The sequence below is a fragment of the Brachyistius frenatus genome, unplaced genomic scaffold, assembly GCF_029030835.1.
Source record: "Brachyistius frenatus isolate BFR_SWC_R1_liver_20210118 unplaced genomic scaffold, ASM2903083v1 Contig_1, whole genome shotgun sequence".
NCBI lineage: Eukaryota > Metazoa > Chordata > Actinopteri > Embiotocidae > Brachyistius > Brachyistius frenatus.
Window position 1 is genome coordinate 9,459,420 of NW_027210600.1, and position 18,081 is coordinate 9,477,500.

The window sequence follows — 18,081 nt, forward strand, 5'->3', positions numbered from 1 at the left end:
TTCCTGAGGTGCATCAATATTGAGGAGACAAAAAGAAAAAAAGGATTATTTTCTTATTCTCTTTACCATTATTCTTCAAAGGCAAACATGAAAACATGAAGGCATGAGACAGACCGCAGTTGTTCACCGTCAGAAGTACTTTGGAGCTTGAAAGTGGACCACAAATTTTATTCACCTCTGACCATCACAAAATTTGTTTGGAAGTTGCATTTCTTTTTGTCAACAAACTTTTACAAAACTAATAACGTAGAGTCAGAAACCATTACAATATATAAATAATATTACATTCATTGTAGAGGTAATATCATAATAATAATTCGATCAAATATATTCCGTGTTTAATTGTATTGGATGAAATAACCTTCAGTACAAGAGCAAGATAGACTTTGTAATAGCCCATAACACTTTGAGAGTGTCTTCGACGCCATATGTCTTTTGTGCAAGTACCTTATTACGACCAGCTGCGTATTAAAGTTCATAAACAGCAGATTGCAGGAGACCCAACCTGGTATCAGGACAAAGCGTGTGACATACCCGTCTGTCCACTTCACAATACCTTGGGTTCAGGCACCAAATCTACTTGGTTAGCGTTAAGCAAAAAAAATACTTCGTAAGGGCAAGGAAAAAGTTGAGGTTTGGCTTAAAATAAGTAATTTGACAAAATATTAGGTGAGCCACATAACTTAATATACGTTAGGTAATTACGTTACGTTACATATTAAAAGTAATCCACGTTGACTTTTGCTATCCTGGGTGAAAGTCCTGGGTTTCATCACATGACCTCAACATGCGTGGACTGATGGGTGTATAACAGGCTATTCCGTATTACCAGACTGGGAGAACTTTTTTTTGAAATCGCATTTACTGTTGCCATAACAACAAAGGTTATATAAGAAAATCTTAATAGAAACAATGAAACCTAAAGGGCAGCTAATTTAGGCAACATTCCTGAAGGTCATTGTGGTGGCGGGGTGTGGTTAGCTCAGCTGCAGGGGGTAGAGAGGGGGAGGAGTGGTTCGGGGAACGGTGCCGGGCAGGTGTAATGAGCACAGCTGAGCCGAATAGGGACTGATGAGCTCTCCCCTATAAAGGGAGCAGGGAAGAAGGAGGCTGGGGGAGGAGCGGTTGTACAGAGACATTGGTGTATGGACCGGGCAAATAAAGGCATTTTACACCCGAACGTACGACTGAGCGTGTCATCTGTGCCCAGGAGAGACCCCGGTAGCACCAACCTTGCTACAGTCATATTTCAGGGTAAAAATTTGAGGGAAAAACAACTTATGTGTTTGTCTGCGTTGGACTTGTTCAACACTTTACAGTTTATAGCAGAACTTCTGATATTATAGTTATAGTTCGGAATATTTTACCTAATTTGTCTAGCATGCACACCAAACAGCCGTTCACCACAAATTCAGGATTTCTTCCACAAATCCTGATGGCAAAAACACACATTTTAATATGCCTTATCGACAGACCTTATTGAACAAGTGTAAATTCTAAAATAATAGTGGCTGAATTCCTGGTATATTTTATGACGTCTCATTGGTCATGTTATTAGTAGAATCTGAGTTTTTTTTTTTTTATATATATGACATGTCTCCATGTCTGTAAAAAAAATAAAATATTAGTACAACATTTACTGTGAATGATATTTTAAAAACAAGCACTTGACAGCAACACAAACAGCATAAAATCTCTGTACAAAAACAGTTTTGTGCTTTTCTTTTTTCAAGATTGGAAGCTAAAATGATAAAGGCGAGCACCGTGCAGTGCATAAAATGGCACTGATTTGATGCATAATTGCAGAGGAAGATATCATCTTTAACATATACCATTATAAAACATTTCTAGACAATATGACAAGTCAGCATTTAATGTCCTACACTGCACATTTTGTGCATTAGCATATTTGGACAGATACTGAACAGCTGTTAAAAATTTGCATTTTATAAATCAAGTGTGGCAAACAAATCCTACATTTTATTATCATGGCATCATTTCTGTCCAGTCACCCTTTTCATATAGACATGAAAAGGCACTGCTTATGCATGATGGTCATAAATATTCCTGCTCTCCATCTTGGGTGTCCCTTTGGCCAAATTCAAATCATTAAGTGCCTCTCACCTTCTTTGAGGATACGTGTGTGCGAAATCTGCTCTTGGTGCAAATACTGTGATCGTATCACTTTTAAAAGCATCCCAGAAGATGATGGAAATCAAATTTAGTCCTTGTTTTCAGCCATTCTCTTTCTCTTATTAGAGTTTTACTGACTGATGGTCTTTGTGCAGCTGCATTCTCTCTTTCTCCACTTGCAGGCGCTCTCTCTCAATCTGCAGCCTGCCCGCCTCAAATTTGAAAAACTGCAGTCTCTCTTTCTCCAGCTGCAGTCTCTCCCTCTCCAGATTTAGCTTTTCTGTCTCCAGATCAACCACTGCTATCCAGCCTTTGCTTCTCTTCTCTCTCTCCCTCTGTCCATCATTAGTAGAGGATAAAGAAGTGGAGGAGGATGGCGGGCCTTGTTGTGGTGGCAGGTTAAAAGAGGAGTCGATGTGCTCTGATTGGCTGACAAGCAGGAGCCTCAGCCTCTCTCTCTCCACCTGTAACCTCTCCCTCTCCAGTTGCAGTCGTTCTCTCTCCACCTCCATCTGACAAAGTCGCTCCTTCTCCACCGCCAGACGCTCTTTCTCCACGGCCAGGCGTTCAGTCTCCACAGCCAGACGCTTTTTTTCCAGCTCGAATCGTTGTTTCTCAACAGCAACCAGAAACCCTGCACCCGTGTTCTCAAGACTGCTGAGTCCACCCAGCCCGTGAGCCGGCACTCCCATCAGGCCGCCAGCCGGTGGCAGATCTCTGTTGGTGGTGGAAGTTGGGTCCTTGGAAGAGCTGAGCATGTCGCTGTGGGAGTAAACGTCACCAACATGCCCCTCTCCACGTGACTCAATGTCGCTGAGGAAAGAGGGAATATCATCCTCGTCCATTTCTCCATCACCTACCTCACCGTCCAGCTAGAGGGAGAGAGTGAAATCATTAAAGGGGCACTCCACCGTTTAACACATGAAACCGCAAAAACAGCTACACAAGGTGGAAAGATGCATCATGGGAAATGTAAGATCCTGATTCCTTCTGATTGTTATAAATTTGTATATTAATGTCAATCAATTAAATTGTATTAGCTTTTTTATAAGCAAATCATTTTATTATACTTTTTGATTCAATATTCTGTATCTCAGGTTGGCTCTGAGATACAGAATATCATCATTAACACCCCCAAAACACTGTGACTCAAATGGATGTTTTTTTGTGTCTGATCGTAACATGGTCTGACACACAAACCTATTATCTCTCTTACTATTGGAGATTGTCTGGCAGGTAATATGAGGTATTTTATTAGACTGCGGTGCAATAACACTGTTAAGAAAGGACGTTTTCAGTGACTTATTGTGAAACACCTGACTTTCCCTCAGGGGTGATTAACGTGATATCTCAAGAATTTTATCTGAAAACAGACCTTAATGTATTTACAAAAATTAACATCAAAATGTCAATCTTCAATTACATTTTAATTGATTCACACAATTTTAACTTAATTTGGTCTCTATGTTGTGGACCTACAGGAAGCCAATCAGCAGACAGGATTAACAAGAGCCACTTGAGCTACATAATGTGCTGGATAATCACCGTGATGTATTAAACATCTACTGATGAGGACATGAATTAAGATGATTAACAAATTAGTAATAATTGTATGTCAATGTATGCCACTTGTCTGCTCATAACATGAACAGTGTGAATGTGAGCCCTGTATCAAATAGCATGAACATGTTTTGGAGAATAATTTTTCAAAGGTATTGAATAGACTAAAATTGAATCAAAATATCTAATGACTGTGTAATAACTAAGCCTCTGTCTTGTCATGTTGTTGTTCACACACAGGCACTATGGTGGCACCATGACGTAGATGATTGAGTTTCTATTTCGTACTCTGTAGTCACTAACGTCGTCCTCCATCTTGACACTTGGCAGCGTAAACGTGGCTGGCCCGCTCGGCTCACCGAGAGCCACCAGCTCCGGCCAGTCGCAGTGACAGTCCTTTGGGAAGCCTGAGAGGTCAAGAAGCTGGTCACATCCCGATCCCAGAGAAGCTGCCTCATGCTCGGGGGAGGACTGTTCGTACTCAGTCTTCATGGCCACAGAGGAGGATGAGGAAGAGAGAGAGAGCTCAGCCTGCAGCTGTTTTTTCTTCGTCAGCGCTCGCCAGTCCAGGTAACGACGCTTCACCTGCAGAGGAAATCAGGAAAGAAAGGAATTCATGTGGAAGAGAATAGAGATGGTGGGCTATTTAATAATCCACACTGGATGAATATGATAAATGTAAAAGTTTGATTTGACCAGAGGCAAACACACCTCAGCAGCAGTACGTAGCTCTCCCTCTCCCAGTGAATTCACTCCTTGTGCCACTTCCTCCCATGCCTGCCTCTTCAGCTCATTAATGGCTGTGTTCTAATCAGACCCGCAGGGAAGAGAAGAAGAACAAGAACCAACAACTCCTTTAATTTAACAACTCAAACGTAGATTTCTGTCAGCAGCGTAGCTTTGCAGGCTCCTGTCAAAATAATGGAAATGACAGTTTTCCTTAAAACATAACAAAGCTGCCACATCTATCAAAACTCTCCATTGGGTTATAAGCCCACCAATACTGGATTGTATTAGTGCTTTTCATAAATTCTGTTTCCATTTGCATATAGTTTGTATGATGGGGAAAACAGTTATGATACAAGTGAAATCATCTACCATTAGAAAGACATTGGGATGCACGACCCCAACACTGGGCTGTTAGTTACACAACTACTGATTAGCCAAACTGGAGAACAACATATGATCATGGCATATTAGCTGAAATTTGACACAGGTGTGTAATGTGCAGGACATCTTAAGTTGAAAACCAGACATGCCAGTGCTCTCTGGTGGACAGTGGAGATAAAGAAGATACTGCTTATATGCGAGTTTAAACATATCTTGACACTTCTGTGCCAGAGTTTCATTTTACTTACTAGCCAGGATACTGTATATGTTGATATCAATACATCAGCCAATATTGGCAGACATTTTCCTAGCGTCACTCTTTTTCTCACTCAAAATGTCTTGATTGGAATTTATATGAAGCAACCTGGTTTAAAAAATGTCCTTCACACATTAAACTCTGATGCTTCAAAGAGGGAACGAGGGCAAAAAAAAAAGTTGCTAATTGGATGCAGCAAGATTGGAGAGTTAGCTAAATGTTTGCTGCTGCAGTTCTTGTTCATCTGCATACCTCTACTCACACTTCAGAAAACAGAGATCACAGAAAATTGGAGCTTTGTTAGGACTTTTTTTTACAGTGAGCAAGCCCGTAAATGAAGAGCGGGTGTAGTGGATGCGGATTCAGTCAGCAGAAAAAAAAAAGATCAACCTGGGTGACATACAAAATATCCTGCACTCCACTACGAGTTAGTCACTTGTTGCTGCAACTGTTTGAGATAATGAAGTCTATGATTTGGAGAGGAGATCAATACCTGCTGTCTGGAGAACAACACGTCTCTTCTCTTGTGGATCTCCCTGATGAGAATCTGTGTTTCTCTCACACTGTAGTTGCTCTTCCTCTTCCTCTTCAGATGCTTCACCTGCAGGAAATCCAGCTTGACAGCAAGGAAGGGACAGAAACCCCCGGAAATGCACAGAGACAAACTGGAGCAAGAAGATACAACTGGGGGGGGGGGGGGGACAGAAGAAATGGGGGGGTGGGAAGCAATGGAAACAGAGGTGGAAAGAGAGACAGGTCACAGAACAAAGTAAAATGAAGGACTCCGTCTTCAGATGGAGAGTGTGGGTGTTTGTGATAGAGGTTAGTCTTTGTCAGCACCTTTTCATCAAAAGCACAACATTTTTCACCAGGGGAGGAATTCCTCTGTGGCTCGAGCAGTCCCTGTGAAGTTTTCCACCTGGGAGATGGACCCCAGCTGTTACACTAGATGCTGCCTCTGTCAGGAAATGTGAAACTTGGAGTTAAGGAAAAATAAGCTGGAAAGAAGTGCGCTGAGTTGTAAAGATCACACCAGGTAGTCTGGGGTAGTAAAACCTCGAAGGCTGTCTTTGAGTGGAGGGTTCACTTCTTTTTTTTTTTACCTTGATAAGGCACTGATTTAATGCAGCCACAGAGTTTTATTATGGCAAGACTTTCAGGGTGGTCCGCCTTTTATTCTCTGGATTCGACGGCTGCCTGGTGAGTTGACTCATGTAAAGAAGCATCGCAGCCGGAAGGGATGATGTACTCCTCCTGTAGGTGAAACAGAGAGCAGGCAATATCATTTGGTTTGTTAAATGACCCCAAAACCCCAAATTTGTTCATTCCTTAGAGTCCCAATTTGGAATAAGAAAAGGTCAAAAACAAACAAACAAAAAAGGTAAAAGAGAAGAAACCGCAGAGGAAGGATATTATATTGATGGCAGACATGCAATAGGCCTCCTATGTGTCTTTCAGTATGGAGAACAAACTCATAATAATACGTGAATAAAGTATATTAAACGCACTATGTAAGTCTCTCACCTTTTTAATTTAAAATTGTACACATGTTTTACTTTTTTTGTTATTTATCTTTTGAAATTAGGCCACCTTCCAGATGCTTTTTTTTATTTTTTTTTTTTTTAAATGAATTTCATCTGTAAAGATAATTAATCAAATTTTAAATAAGGGATATCTGGCTCACTATCTGTCACATCTGTCAATGTCAGACACAGATTTTGAGGTTGTAAGTGACCACATCGTGAATATGCTGCCAGTTGTCAATGAAATCCTCCTTCAAAGGTTTTACTCTGCAGCACACCAAACATTAATCTAGTTTGCAATGTGTCATTGTTTGATAAGCAACCAATAAGTTCTACAAATATAGGCTACATTAATTGTGAGAATTTTTGTCCTTACTGCATTATGTATGGCTACATTAATGGTAAGTAGGTATAGCCTATTTGGCACGAATACATCGTTAGCCTACAGGCAGACAAAATACCTGCTTGCGTAATCTTTGCTTGTAGGTTACTCCCTTTCAAAAATGTCAAATTAATACGTCTTTTTCGAGGAACATTAGGCTTTGAGTATTTTTTTCTGACCAGAGGAGCACAACACATTTTCATCATTACAATAATAAATACAGTGCTGGATCAAATCTTCCCACCACCTTTACTTAAACATTTTGTCCAACATATCATGAAAATAACTCACCTTACGCACAGAGATACACCGCAATCAAAACAGCATCGTTGCAATACAATTTGAATGCTGCTTTCAAGGCCACGTCAGAAACGAAGAAATCTGATGTTCACGTTGAAAATTCGAGGAGTAAAAATGTTTTCATTAGAAAAATGTACCTGGACCTTGCAATACAATTGATTAGTTGTCTTATTTTCATGCAGCACAACGCGTTTTTTTGTTGTTTTTTTTCCCCCATTTGGTTGCCTAAGAAAGAAATGCAATTTGGTTTCAATGGTGTAGCCTGCCTAAAAGATGTTTTATTAAAATTGGAGGATTACGATGCAGCATCTTTACAGTCAGCAGGCTTCAGTGATTTCCCTCTAAAATCTTATATTTCTAGTGACGAAAAAAACCCGCCGTATTTATTGAAACTCCAACACGGTTTATTCATACACTATGCCTCAAAACACGTGAAGGCACCGTCGGTGGCGCACCGATTCGATTGCTGCTATTGGTCAATTTTGCACCGCGCCCACTTATGACGACATCGAATCTCGCCCGGACTCTTCCGGGCATGTGCACGGCCGTCAAACACAAAATGTAAACAGAAAGCCTGCGTTGTCCTGCCTCACTTTTTGGTCAACAGCCCTCGCTCGTTCGCTGCCGCTGGAGAGAACCGCGAACACCTGAACGTCGAAGGTATAAAAACCCGAAAACGTAAACTCCGCATGCTAACTCCCAATGCTAACGTTAGCTTACTATAACAGCTGGTGAAGTTGCGGAGGTGAGGAGATGGGCTCTGTCCGCTGGGCTTTCCGCTGCGGGTCGTGGGTACCGAGCAGGTCCGAGTTGCTGCTCGCTGCTCGCTGCATCCAGCGGGAAGAGAAACACCGGATCGGACAGTTTGTGTTCGCCAAAGACGCCAAGTCGGCTTTGGTGAGTCTTGACTCTGAACTTCCGCCACCTTCAGCAGGTCCTGTCGGATTATGACCGACCAGAAGGTGCCTGACACGGACGCTCGTCTGCCTTTGTGACCTCTCCAGGTGGGCCGGTTGTTACTCAGGAGGTTCGTGTGCGAGAAGATGGGGATCCCCTGGTCGGAGATCCGCCTGGAGCGATCAGCCAGAGGGAAACCTTACCTGGCTGCACCACTGAAGGTTCACGCCGACCCTCGTCTCCTTGAGGGATTTCATAAAACGTATGAGTCTTAAATTATAGCAAGTGAACTTACTTTAACTCGGCTGAACTTTGGACATATTCTAAATATCCCGTTGTGCAGGATTTTTGCACACAAAGGTTCAGCAGGTTTGAACGAAGTCCGGCGGTGAAATAACACTTTGGGTGATTAGGTTGTCAAAGTCTTTGGAGTCTTTCTGTAATATAACACGTCTGCTGTAGAAGATCACTCGGCTCAGTCAGCAAAACACAAGTTGTAGCTGTCAGGAGACCAAAGAGTCGCTAAAACATATATATATATATATATATATATATAACTGATAATATTTACTATTTGAACATCGGATCTCTTTCCCCTCCGTCTGCCTCCAGGTCAGTTCAGATTCAGGTCCGGTCTGGAGCTTCAACCTCTCCCACCAAGGAGACTTCGCTGTGCTTGCTGCACAGCAGGGGGTGCAAGTCGGGGTGGACGTCATGAAGACCACAATGCCAGGTAGATACCGGGGTAACACATGAACATAGATGTATATATTGATTTCTTTGTTGTTGTTGGGGTTTTTTTTCTCCGTCACTTCACTGTAGTTTCAGAATAAAATGCCCCCCTCCACCTTTTGAGGTGGATGAAAACAGACGTTGTTACAGACACGAAGAGCGCAACAGTTTTTACATTAACTTTCAGTTCTAATTGATTATTTCTATATATATATATATATATATATATATATTTAATTAGCTTAAGATAGACTTATGTTTGAGTAGTTCTCCAAATCAACCACAAGGGGCCACTGTTGCCCCATATATGTAAAAAAAAAAAAAAGTATAAACTGAGGCTGCCTGAGTGAGCAAATTTGGATTAATGCAAGTGTGTGTGTGTGTGTGTGTGTGTGTGTGTGTGTGTGTGTGTGTGTGTGTGTGTGTGTGTGTGTGTGTGTGTCATCGTCAAATTCAGAATATGAGATATTTTGGAGAGAACACACCAAATTGAATTAAACTCAAACGCTGTGTTTGGATAATTATCGAGGGGCTTTATTTCTTTCTCAGTTTTGCATCTAAAGCTTCTCTTCATCTCCCTTTCACCTCATTCTTCTTTCCCATCATCTCCCCACATCTGTTTCCTTCTCTCTGTTTCTCCGTCCTTCTTTCTCCTTCCTCTTTACTTACTTTCACCCCCCCCCCCTCCTTCCCTCCCTCCCCTCCCATCCAGGTAGCAGCTCCGTGCCGGAGTTTTTCCGCATCATGACTCGTCAGTTTACAGGGTATGAGTGGAGCATCATCCAATCAGCCGGCTCGGAGCAGCAGCAGCTCGCCGCGTTCTACCGCCACTGGGTAACCATGGCAACCATACTACCCTGTCATCACATTGCAACGCTGCTGGGTCCCGCGGGCGGTGTGTGTGTGTGTGTGTGTGTGTGTGTGTGTGTGTGTGTGTGTGTGTGTGTGTGTGTGTGTGTGAGAGAGAGAGAGAGAGAGAAGGAAACGGGGAGAAAATAACATTGTCAGTGTCCTTTGAGACAAACACACATTGGTACATTTTGCACATATGGTACATGTGTGATCTCAAGTTTATCTAGTTTTTCTGTCTCTTTCTCACGCTCTGTCCAGTTCCTGTATCCTGTATGGCGTGTCCTCGTCACACAACAGTCTTCTCCTTCTTGTTCTCTCGTTTTCTTTCTCGCAGACGCACACGCACACAGATGGTCAGCGAAAGCAACAGTGGCGCTAAGTAAAGATGTTGTGAGATTGAGAGGGTGGCACAGAGACGTCAAGCTTTGATATCACCACCACGCTGTTGACTAATGGTAGAGCTCAACGGTTGCCATAGCGATTAGCCTTGTAATAGTGTTATTGTGGCTTATTGGCTGTGGAGCAGGGTTGGTTTTGGCTGGACACACAGGCGCACAAAGTCCCTCTTTTGGACACACACTGTTGAACATGTGTGCATAGATTCCCATCTGTTGTGGTTTTTAAGTTGTGCTTCTCAGCCAAATTACACCACACGCACAAACAGAAGCACACACAGACTAGACTGTCAATCTCGGCTTTGTTAGACTGAAAAAACGTCCTTTTTTTTTTTTTTTTTTTTTTTCCATTATGTGCCCGCGATAATTTTCTGCTTGCAGCTGATAAGGTTTTCTCCCTTTCCACCAAGGCCCTGAAGGAGAGCTTCATCAAAGCCATCGGCACAGGTCTGGGCTTCAACCTGCAGAGGGTGGAGTTTCACCTGTCGTCCGAACCGCTCACACAGGGCCGTGCGCTGCGTCAGACCAAGATGTATCTAGACGAGGAGCAAGAAGAGGACTGGATATTTGAAGTGAGTCTGGTTAAGAACAAGGTCCAAAGAGAAGCAACAAAAAAAAACACCTACCAGGATCCTTAAAACTCTACATGGCGTATTTCTGGTACATGCTTAAATTCATGTTAAATTAAAAGGAACAAAACAAACTGAGAGCAGATTTACAACTATTTCAGTATAGTTTCTGAATATTGAAAACGTGCAGACTTGGCCAGATCCCAAAGAGTATGTTTCCCATGCTCCCAAAATGTTTGACAAGACACGATATTTCAGTCTCTTTCATTTTCAACAAACTTGTAAACTGAAAAACTGTTGGAAGTAGTCTGTGTTTTCTCCTACTGATCAGTTGCCAGATTCAAAAGGCATTGTGCCAAACTGTTGTATTTTCTTTTCTTTTTTTTTTTCTACCAGTGTCATAGCTTGTTATAGATGCAGTGGGCTTTATTCACACTTTAGATAGTGTTCAAAGTTGTCCACAGTTTGTTTTGTGGTATCTCAAATGTTTATTTTAAACACAGAAAGTCTGAACAGAAATTTTACTTCGCAGTACAAAGATGAAAATGTTCATTTCCAATTGTTTGCAACAGCCCTTCAAGCCAAATGCAAAAGACACACGCATACATTACTGGATGAAAACTGCAGTTAGCTTTTGCAGAATATGTGAAACAAAACCAAAAACATATTTTGCAATTGCAACCAAAAGATCACTGTTGACCTGAGAATCATCAGTTGGCAACAAAATCAGGTCGTGAGGGGAGTTAAGAAATGAAAAAGAAAAACGTGTGATGTGATCAAAAGCTATAGAGCGGCTACTGAATGTATGTTGTGAAAGAATTGCTTTGTCAGCTTTTTATGAAGTGAGGTTTTTCTTTTGCATATGATTTAGGATATTAACATTTACAGAACCAGTTAAAAGCAGCTCTTGGGAAATCAGTGAACCTAGCGTGGTTCAAAAGGTCTGGCTGCTCCTTAAGAGCATTTACAAAGTGGATCGCAGGTGGTCTTACAGGAAAGTACCCACGGGTGATTGCATCAGAGGGGCTCTCGAGTGTCCCTCCAGCCCTCCTGATACCATGACAAGCCTCCATCAGAGCAGAAGAATCATGTTTCCATCAATCCTCATCATTTTTGTCTTGTGCCTTCCTCCCCATATTATTCCTCTCTTTTCCACCTCCTCCTCCTCCTCGTCTCGCTCGCCCCTCCGTGCCCAGTGTCTGAGGGATTAACAAGTGGCTGCTAGAAGGTTACTACTGGTTTAAAAAGCTGTCTCTTCTTTCCATCCCTCTTGAGGTCACGGAGGCCTAATGCTGTTTTAGTGTCTTGTGTTTTCACACCAGGGAAAAACGGCTCCTATCGATCTCGGGCACATAGTGAAGTAACAGCAACATGCAGTATGTTGGATTTGATGGGGCACAAATAATGAAAAGCAGTGGTGGACCGCTTTACATACTAGTTTCTTATTATTATCATAACAAAATACAATGCTAAAGATTAAACGAGTGGTTAACGACCCCTTACAAAAAAAGCAGTGGCTAAGCGGGACCCCTCATATACACCAAACAGAGGTTTTCTTCTACCTTTTAATCATCAACGACCCCTTGGATTTATTTTGTGATTCTTAGGGGGGGGGGGTCAACCTACAGGTTGGGAATCACTTCACCAAACTACACAACCGTATATAGTTGGCTCCACCCAGTCACGTTTTACATGCTTAATGCTGCACATTTAGGTGTAATTACTCAGACACGAGCTTGATGATGTACAAACAACCATTCCAGGCTGGACCAACACATCTCAGCGAGGCTGGTCATATCTCTGTTCGCCCTTAAGAACAGCAACACGTCATTATTTATGATCAGTAAATGACTGCCGTGACCTTGAGAGGTCAAGTGAACTCGAAGTGAATTGACTTTGTTTTGTCTTGCATACAAATAGGCCCACTCGAAGCTCTTAAGTGCTTACAGTGAGGCGAGATGAGCGGGAATGCTGCCACGTCCTCTGGCTCGGACATTGAGGGACATCATAACGCACAATCTGCACACACTCACAAAGACAGTTCTCTTCGAACAGTGAAATGATAACACGCTCACATTTAAACGCGATAACATGTTCTAAAATGTTTGTTGTTTCTGGTTGCACAAACCCACCACGGGTATTTGGAAGTAGAAGTTATAAAGTTTGAATGGATGTATTGAGCCTCAACCGGATGGATTTACAGTGGATGTGGGCAAGCTGAGAAATGAATGTTCCCTTTAAAATGTAAATACAGGAAGCAATAAGATTAGTAGCATGTTTTTTGTTCAAGCGAAAAAACCCACAGTAAAAAAAGAAATCAACATTATTTTAAGCAAGGCTGGAAAACTACAGATTTGCTTCACACATTTTATGCTGTAAAATATATTTATTTCCTCAACCTTTACAGTGAATATGTGTACGCTCATGATGCGTCATGGTATTACGGACCCCATTTTTGCTCGGGAGGTGATGTGTAACTGGTGAGCACAGTGGTTATCCGACTTCATTCCCTCGCCTTACAAATCATGCAAACAGTTACGAGATGTTCAAAATTCATTTATTCGAGAGATAAGGCACGAGTGGACGCATGCAGCATGAATGTATGAATGAATATGAGATAAGGGTGCACAGATGCAGTATTTTTCACATTGTGTGAATTTGCTCCTTTTTTTTTTTTTTTTTTAATTTGGTGCACTATGCACAATTTTTTATTTGCGTGCGTGTGTGTGTGTGTGTGTGTGTGTGTGTCTGTGCGTGCGTGCGTGATTCTACAGGAGAGCTTGCTGGATGCTGATCATCATGTTGCCGTAGCGCTCGGACCAGCAGACAAACCAGGCTCCGCAGTAAGGACATGTGACATTTATTATACTTCACAATCAAAAACCAACATCACCCTGTGAGCTACAAGCAGTCCGTCCACCGATCCCATCCCAGGTTTTAGCGGCCGCACAGCCCTGCACGAGATGTACATTACGTACGTGTCTTGCCTTGCTGCTGCTGCTGCTGCGCTTATTTTTCACGTGGGACATCTGCGTTTCCCAGAAGAAAAAAAACGACATGGAAAAGATCAGTGATCACATGTGAACTACGCAGTCATTGCAGAAACCCAATGTAGGCTCGTGCCAATTATTTAACAGGCGAAAGGCTGTATGTGTGGGTGGCTGTGTGTCTCGCACTGAGGTAGTTAAAAAAAAAAAAAGAAAGGAAAAAAAGATGTTACTGCTTTTCAGTTACAACTCTTTATTTGTCTGACCTCAAATATTTATCGATGACCTTTATCAAAGGGGAAGTCAGTGTATAAAGATAGGGCTGGCAGTAGCAGCGCTGCAGCGGACACGCTGGCAGTGTGGACACGCACGAACCTGCTGCAACAGTACGGCGAGGGGGTCGCCGTACCGGAGGCAATGTGTCAAAGGCGTTAGTGCTGGATTAACAATATGTAATTTATCTCTTGGTGGAGATTGGCATAACAGTAGCAACAAGAAGTGTTCACCAATAAACCTCCTTTATGTACAAAAGCACGCAATTCAGGAAATTAGCATATTCAAACAAGGTTAGCAGGAGTCACAATCGATAGTCTGAATTAGACAATAGTGGGGAAATAATTAGAGAATTAATCGTTCAGACGGTGAATAGAACATTTCTTACAAGAATGTAAATAGTTCTAATACATTTTTTATATTTTATTTAATAAGGATACCAACCAAATCTAAGTTTAATCTTCTCCAATAATGAGGATCCATTTTGGTATTTTTAGTGTTGGTCAGACGTGATGTCTCTTTTGCCTTTTTTCCATCATTTTGCAGGCTAATGGATGAATGAATAATATTTTTTTTTAGATACAGCCCAACTACACACTAACTTTCTTCTCTCTTTCTTTCAGACACTTTCTTCATCTCTTCAACCCCCCACTACATTTACGCTGCTGTTGTTCAGTGAGCTCATCGCCTCGGCTTCGCCTCTGACAGAGGAAGACCCCGCCTACTGGGATACCTTTAGGATGAAGGCTGAAGCTCCACAGAGACAGAGGGATACACACACATCCACATAACCACCTGTCTCAGTGATATTCACACCTGCCACACACACACACACACACACACACTTTTCAGAAGTGCCTGAAAAGAAACACTTTCACTGACACTGAAGCTGCTCTCTTATTCAACATAAGTCACGTCAAGTTTATTTGCAGAGCTGTCTCAGAGGACTTACGAATCAATACATCATCTGACACCATCTACCATTAGATCCTTGGCTCTGGTGGGAAAAAAAAATATTCAAAAAACAACAATATTGTACAGTGCATCCAACATTTATTATTGATAAATTATGAATACTCTTTAAATATCCTTAACTTCTTATATTGGTTGACTTTGTGTTTAAAGTGAGACGAAGCGAACTTTTACAAATAAAAACAGATTCTGTAATTTCCGGATACAGGCTCCAAGATTCTGCAATTGACTCCTCATTACTGATGTTTGTACTCCCCACCATCCCTCACGAAAATATGTTTTTTCAATATGAATGTATTTGTTCAAATAAAGAAAAGGAAAAAAAAGAGTTGCAATGTCTGCAGGGCACTGGTGAAAAAAAAAAACCTGATAATTCACTCTTTAGTTTAAAGATTGATGTTTCTCACAACTTATATTTATTTCATGTGCTTTTTCAATTCAATTCAATTCCATTCAATTTTATTTATATAGCACCAAATCACAACACAGGTTATTTCATGGCACTTAACACATTAAATTCCTTACAGCAGAACTTTACATTATACAGAGAAACCCAACAATTCAACAATTCCCACATAAACTAGGAGGGAAAAACTCCTCTTTAAGGGAGAAAAACCTCCAACAGAGGGAAGGAAAAACTTTAAAACAGGAGAAATATAATTTACAGTCAGTACTCTTGTTGAAGCATATTTGATCAACTGCAGGGTTTTTAATGAGTAATGTGGATGTCCTAACAAAGAATTACAATAATCCAGCCTGGAAGTAACAAATGCATGAATTAACTTTTTTTCGTCAGGATTTTCCTGATTTTATTAATATTGCATAGATTAAAGAAGGCAGTCCAAGAGACTTGATTTATCCGGTGGCTAAAGGACAAATCTTTATCAAAGATGACTCCAAGGTTCCTCACGGTGGTGCTGGAGGCCAAAACAATGTCATCTGGATTAACAAAGTGATTAGAGAAAGAGTTTCTGAGGTGTTTAGGACGAAGTACAATAACTTCCATTTTGTCTGAATTTAGAAGCAGGAAGTTGTTGGTCATCCAGTCCTTTATGTCTTTCAGACATTCTTCAAGTTTTACTAACTGATTTGTTTCATTGTTTTATAGAAAGGTATAGCTGAGTGTCATCTGCATAACAATGGAAGTTTATGCAGCGCTTCCTGATGATATCTCCTAATGGAAGCATATACAAAGTAAAAAGTATTGAGCTGAACACTGAGCCTTGTGGAACTCCATAACTAACTCTTGTTTGTCTGGAAGACTCATTGTTGACATGGACAAACTGAAATCTATCTGATAAGTAGGATTTGAACCAGTCTAATGCAGTTCCTTTGATTCGCATAACATCTTTCAATCCCTGTAATAAAATCATGTGATCAATCATATTAAAAGCAGCACTGAGGTCCAGAAGAACAAGTGCAGAGACAAGTCCATTATCTGAGGCTATTAGGAGATCGTTAGTAACTTCCACCAGTGCTGTTTCTGTGCTATGATACCCTCTAAGGCCTGACTGAAAATGTTGAAACAGCCATTCCTCCGTAATTGATCACAAAGTTGATTTGCAACAACTTTTTCAAGGATTTTAGAAATAAACGGCAGGTTGGAAATTGGTCTGTAGTTTCCTAAAACAACTGGAATCAAGAGTAGGCTTTTTAAGTAAAGGTTTAATTGCAGCCACTTTAAAAACCTATGGTACATAGCCGGTTAGAATAGATAGGTTGATCTGATCTAATATGGAAGTACTAATTAAAGGGAAGATTTCCTTGAGGAGTCTTGTTGGGATGGGATCCAAGAGACGGGTAGATGATCCAGATGAGGAAATAGTTGCAGTTAGCTCGGAGTTCTCAACAGGAGAGAAATGTTCAAGGTACAAATCCGGTCCCACGGATGCTTCCAGGGCTGCTATGCTTAGCAACATATCAGTGACAGTGGCAGGAAGGGTCTGCCCAATTTTTTTCCCCTAATAGTAACAATTTTATTCGTGAAAAAGTTGATGAAATCATTACTGCTGAGAGCTGAAGGAATAGATGGCTCAACAGAGCTGTGACTCTTTGTCAGCCTACACTGCTGAAAAACCTGGGGTTCTTGTTTTTCTCTATTACAGTTTTTCACGATCGGTAGGACACATTTCTTGAAACCTTCCACCCTTTTCTATAAACTGTAAGCACAAAACCCAATCTTCAAACTACATTCACAAAACCTCTAAATCTTCCTGCAAAACCCAACTTTCGCCTCAAAACAGTTTTATCTGTGCTCAAAACCAAACTTAAGTTTTCAGATCATGTTCCAAGCCAGTCAGAATTAAAACACTATATTGAGCAGTCCTTACACACTGCATCAAAAAAATATACAACACAATGTTCAAGGCACGCAGCTCTAGAAAACATTGTTTTGTTTACAATGCAGCGAATTCATTTTTAATTTCCAAAAAACTAAATATTTTGTAACTCAAGGGATTCAGCATTTCTGTACAATGTAAGATATAGTGGTGGAAAAGGACAAGGACAAAATGTCAAGGAGAAGATGTTCCGTTGAATGACACGATCAATGATGCAAAGGCTAACACTGTTAATTCCCTCCAAATTTTCAACATGTAACTCTGCTGTTTCTGTCTAATGGTGTTGTTTTGAAGGACCATATAAACTATGAAGGCCTCTTACTGCTGGGAGAACATCAGTCAGTCAGGAGTTGCTTCATTAATATTAACATATTCTTCCTGCTGCAGCCAGGTTACTGAGACAGAATAAATCAATTTGATGATCGGTTATCAAATCATTTACTTAGAGATTTAGACGAGAGAGATCTGATATTTAATAGCTCACATTTAATTGTCTTTTTTTTTTCTTTTCTTTTTTTTTTATCTATTAAATTGTTAGGATCGATCTTTTTTTATTTTTTTTTTTATTTTCATTGATACGTCTGTTGTTGAATTTTGTGTATTTTTTAAATGTAGGTGGTTTGGTAACAGACACAACCTCTATGGAATGTTGAAAGTTTTGGGGGAGTGACAGCTTTAAAGAAGCTGCAGAGGAGCGTGTAAGACTGCAAGTCTGCGTCCTGGCCTCAACCCTGGGATGTCATGTTTTAGGGCTGTTAAGAGACACGGCCATGTTTCTAGAAAGAAGAGCTGCACCATCCA

The 18,081-nt window shown here is 41.1% G+C and overlaps 2 protein-coding genes across 3 annotated transcripts; one reads left to right on the plus strand and one right to left on the minus strand.

Moving 5' to 3' along the window:
• Window positions 1–7,801, minus strand: msantd4 (Myb/SANT-like DNA-binding domain containing 4 with coiled-coils). Its single transcript, XM_069690817.1, has 5 exons — window positions 7,762–7,801; window positions 5,553–5,743; window positions 4,405–4,500; window positions 3,982–4,278; window positions 1–3,005 (listed from the first exon to the last, which is right to left on the minus strand). The coding sequence occupies exons 1-5, from the start codon at window positions 7,799–7,801 to the stop codon at window positions 2,256–2,258; spliced, it is 1,374 nt and encodes a 457-aa protein (XP_069546918.1). The 3' UTR covers window positions 1–2,255.
• Window positions 7,802–7,807: 6 nt separating this feature from the next.
• aasdhppt (aminoadipate-semialdehyde dehydrogenase-phosphopantetheinyl transferase) lies at window positions 7,808–15,252 on the plus strand. 2 transcript variants are annotated; one of them, XM_069688905.1, is made up of 7 exons: window positions 7,808–8,161; window positions 8,269–8,382; window positions 8,774–8,894; window positions 9,606–9,727; window positions 10,551–10,712; window positions 13,484–13,552; window positions 14,593–15,252. In XM_069688905.1, exons 1-7 carry the CDS (start codon window positions 8,018–8,020, stop codon window positions 14,758–14,760), a joined length of 900 nt encoding a protein of 299 aa, XP_069545006.1. In that variant the 5' UTR covers window positions 7,808–8,017; the 3' UTR covers window positions 14,761–15,252. The 2 variants fall into 2 exon arrangements, with proteins under 2 accessions (XP_069545006.1, XP_069545016.1); XM_069688915.1 differs by lacking the exon at window positions 13,484–13,552.
• The last annotated feature ends 2,829 nt before the right edge of the window (window positions 15,253–18,081 follow it).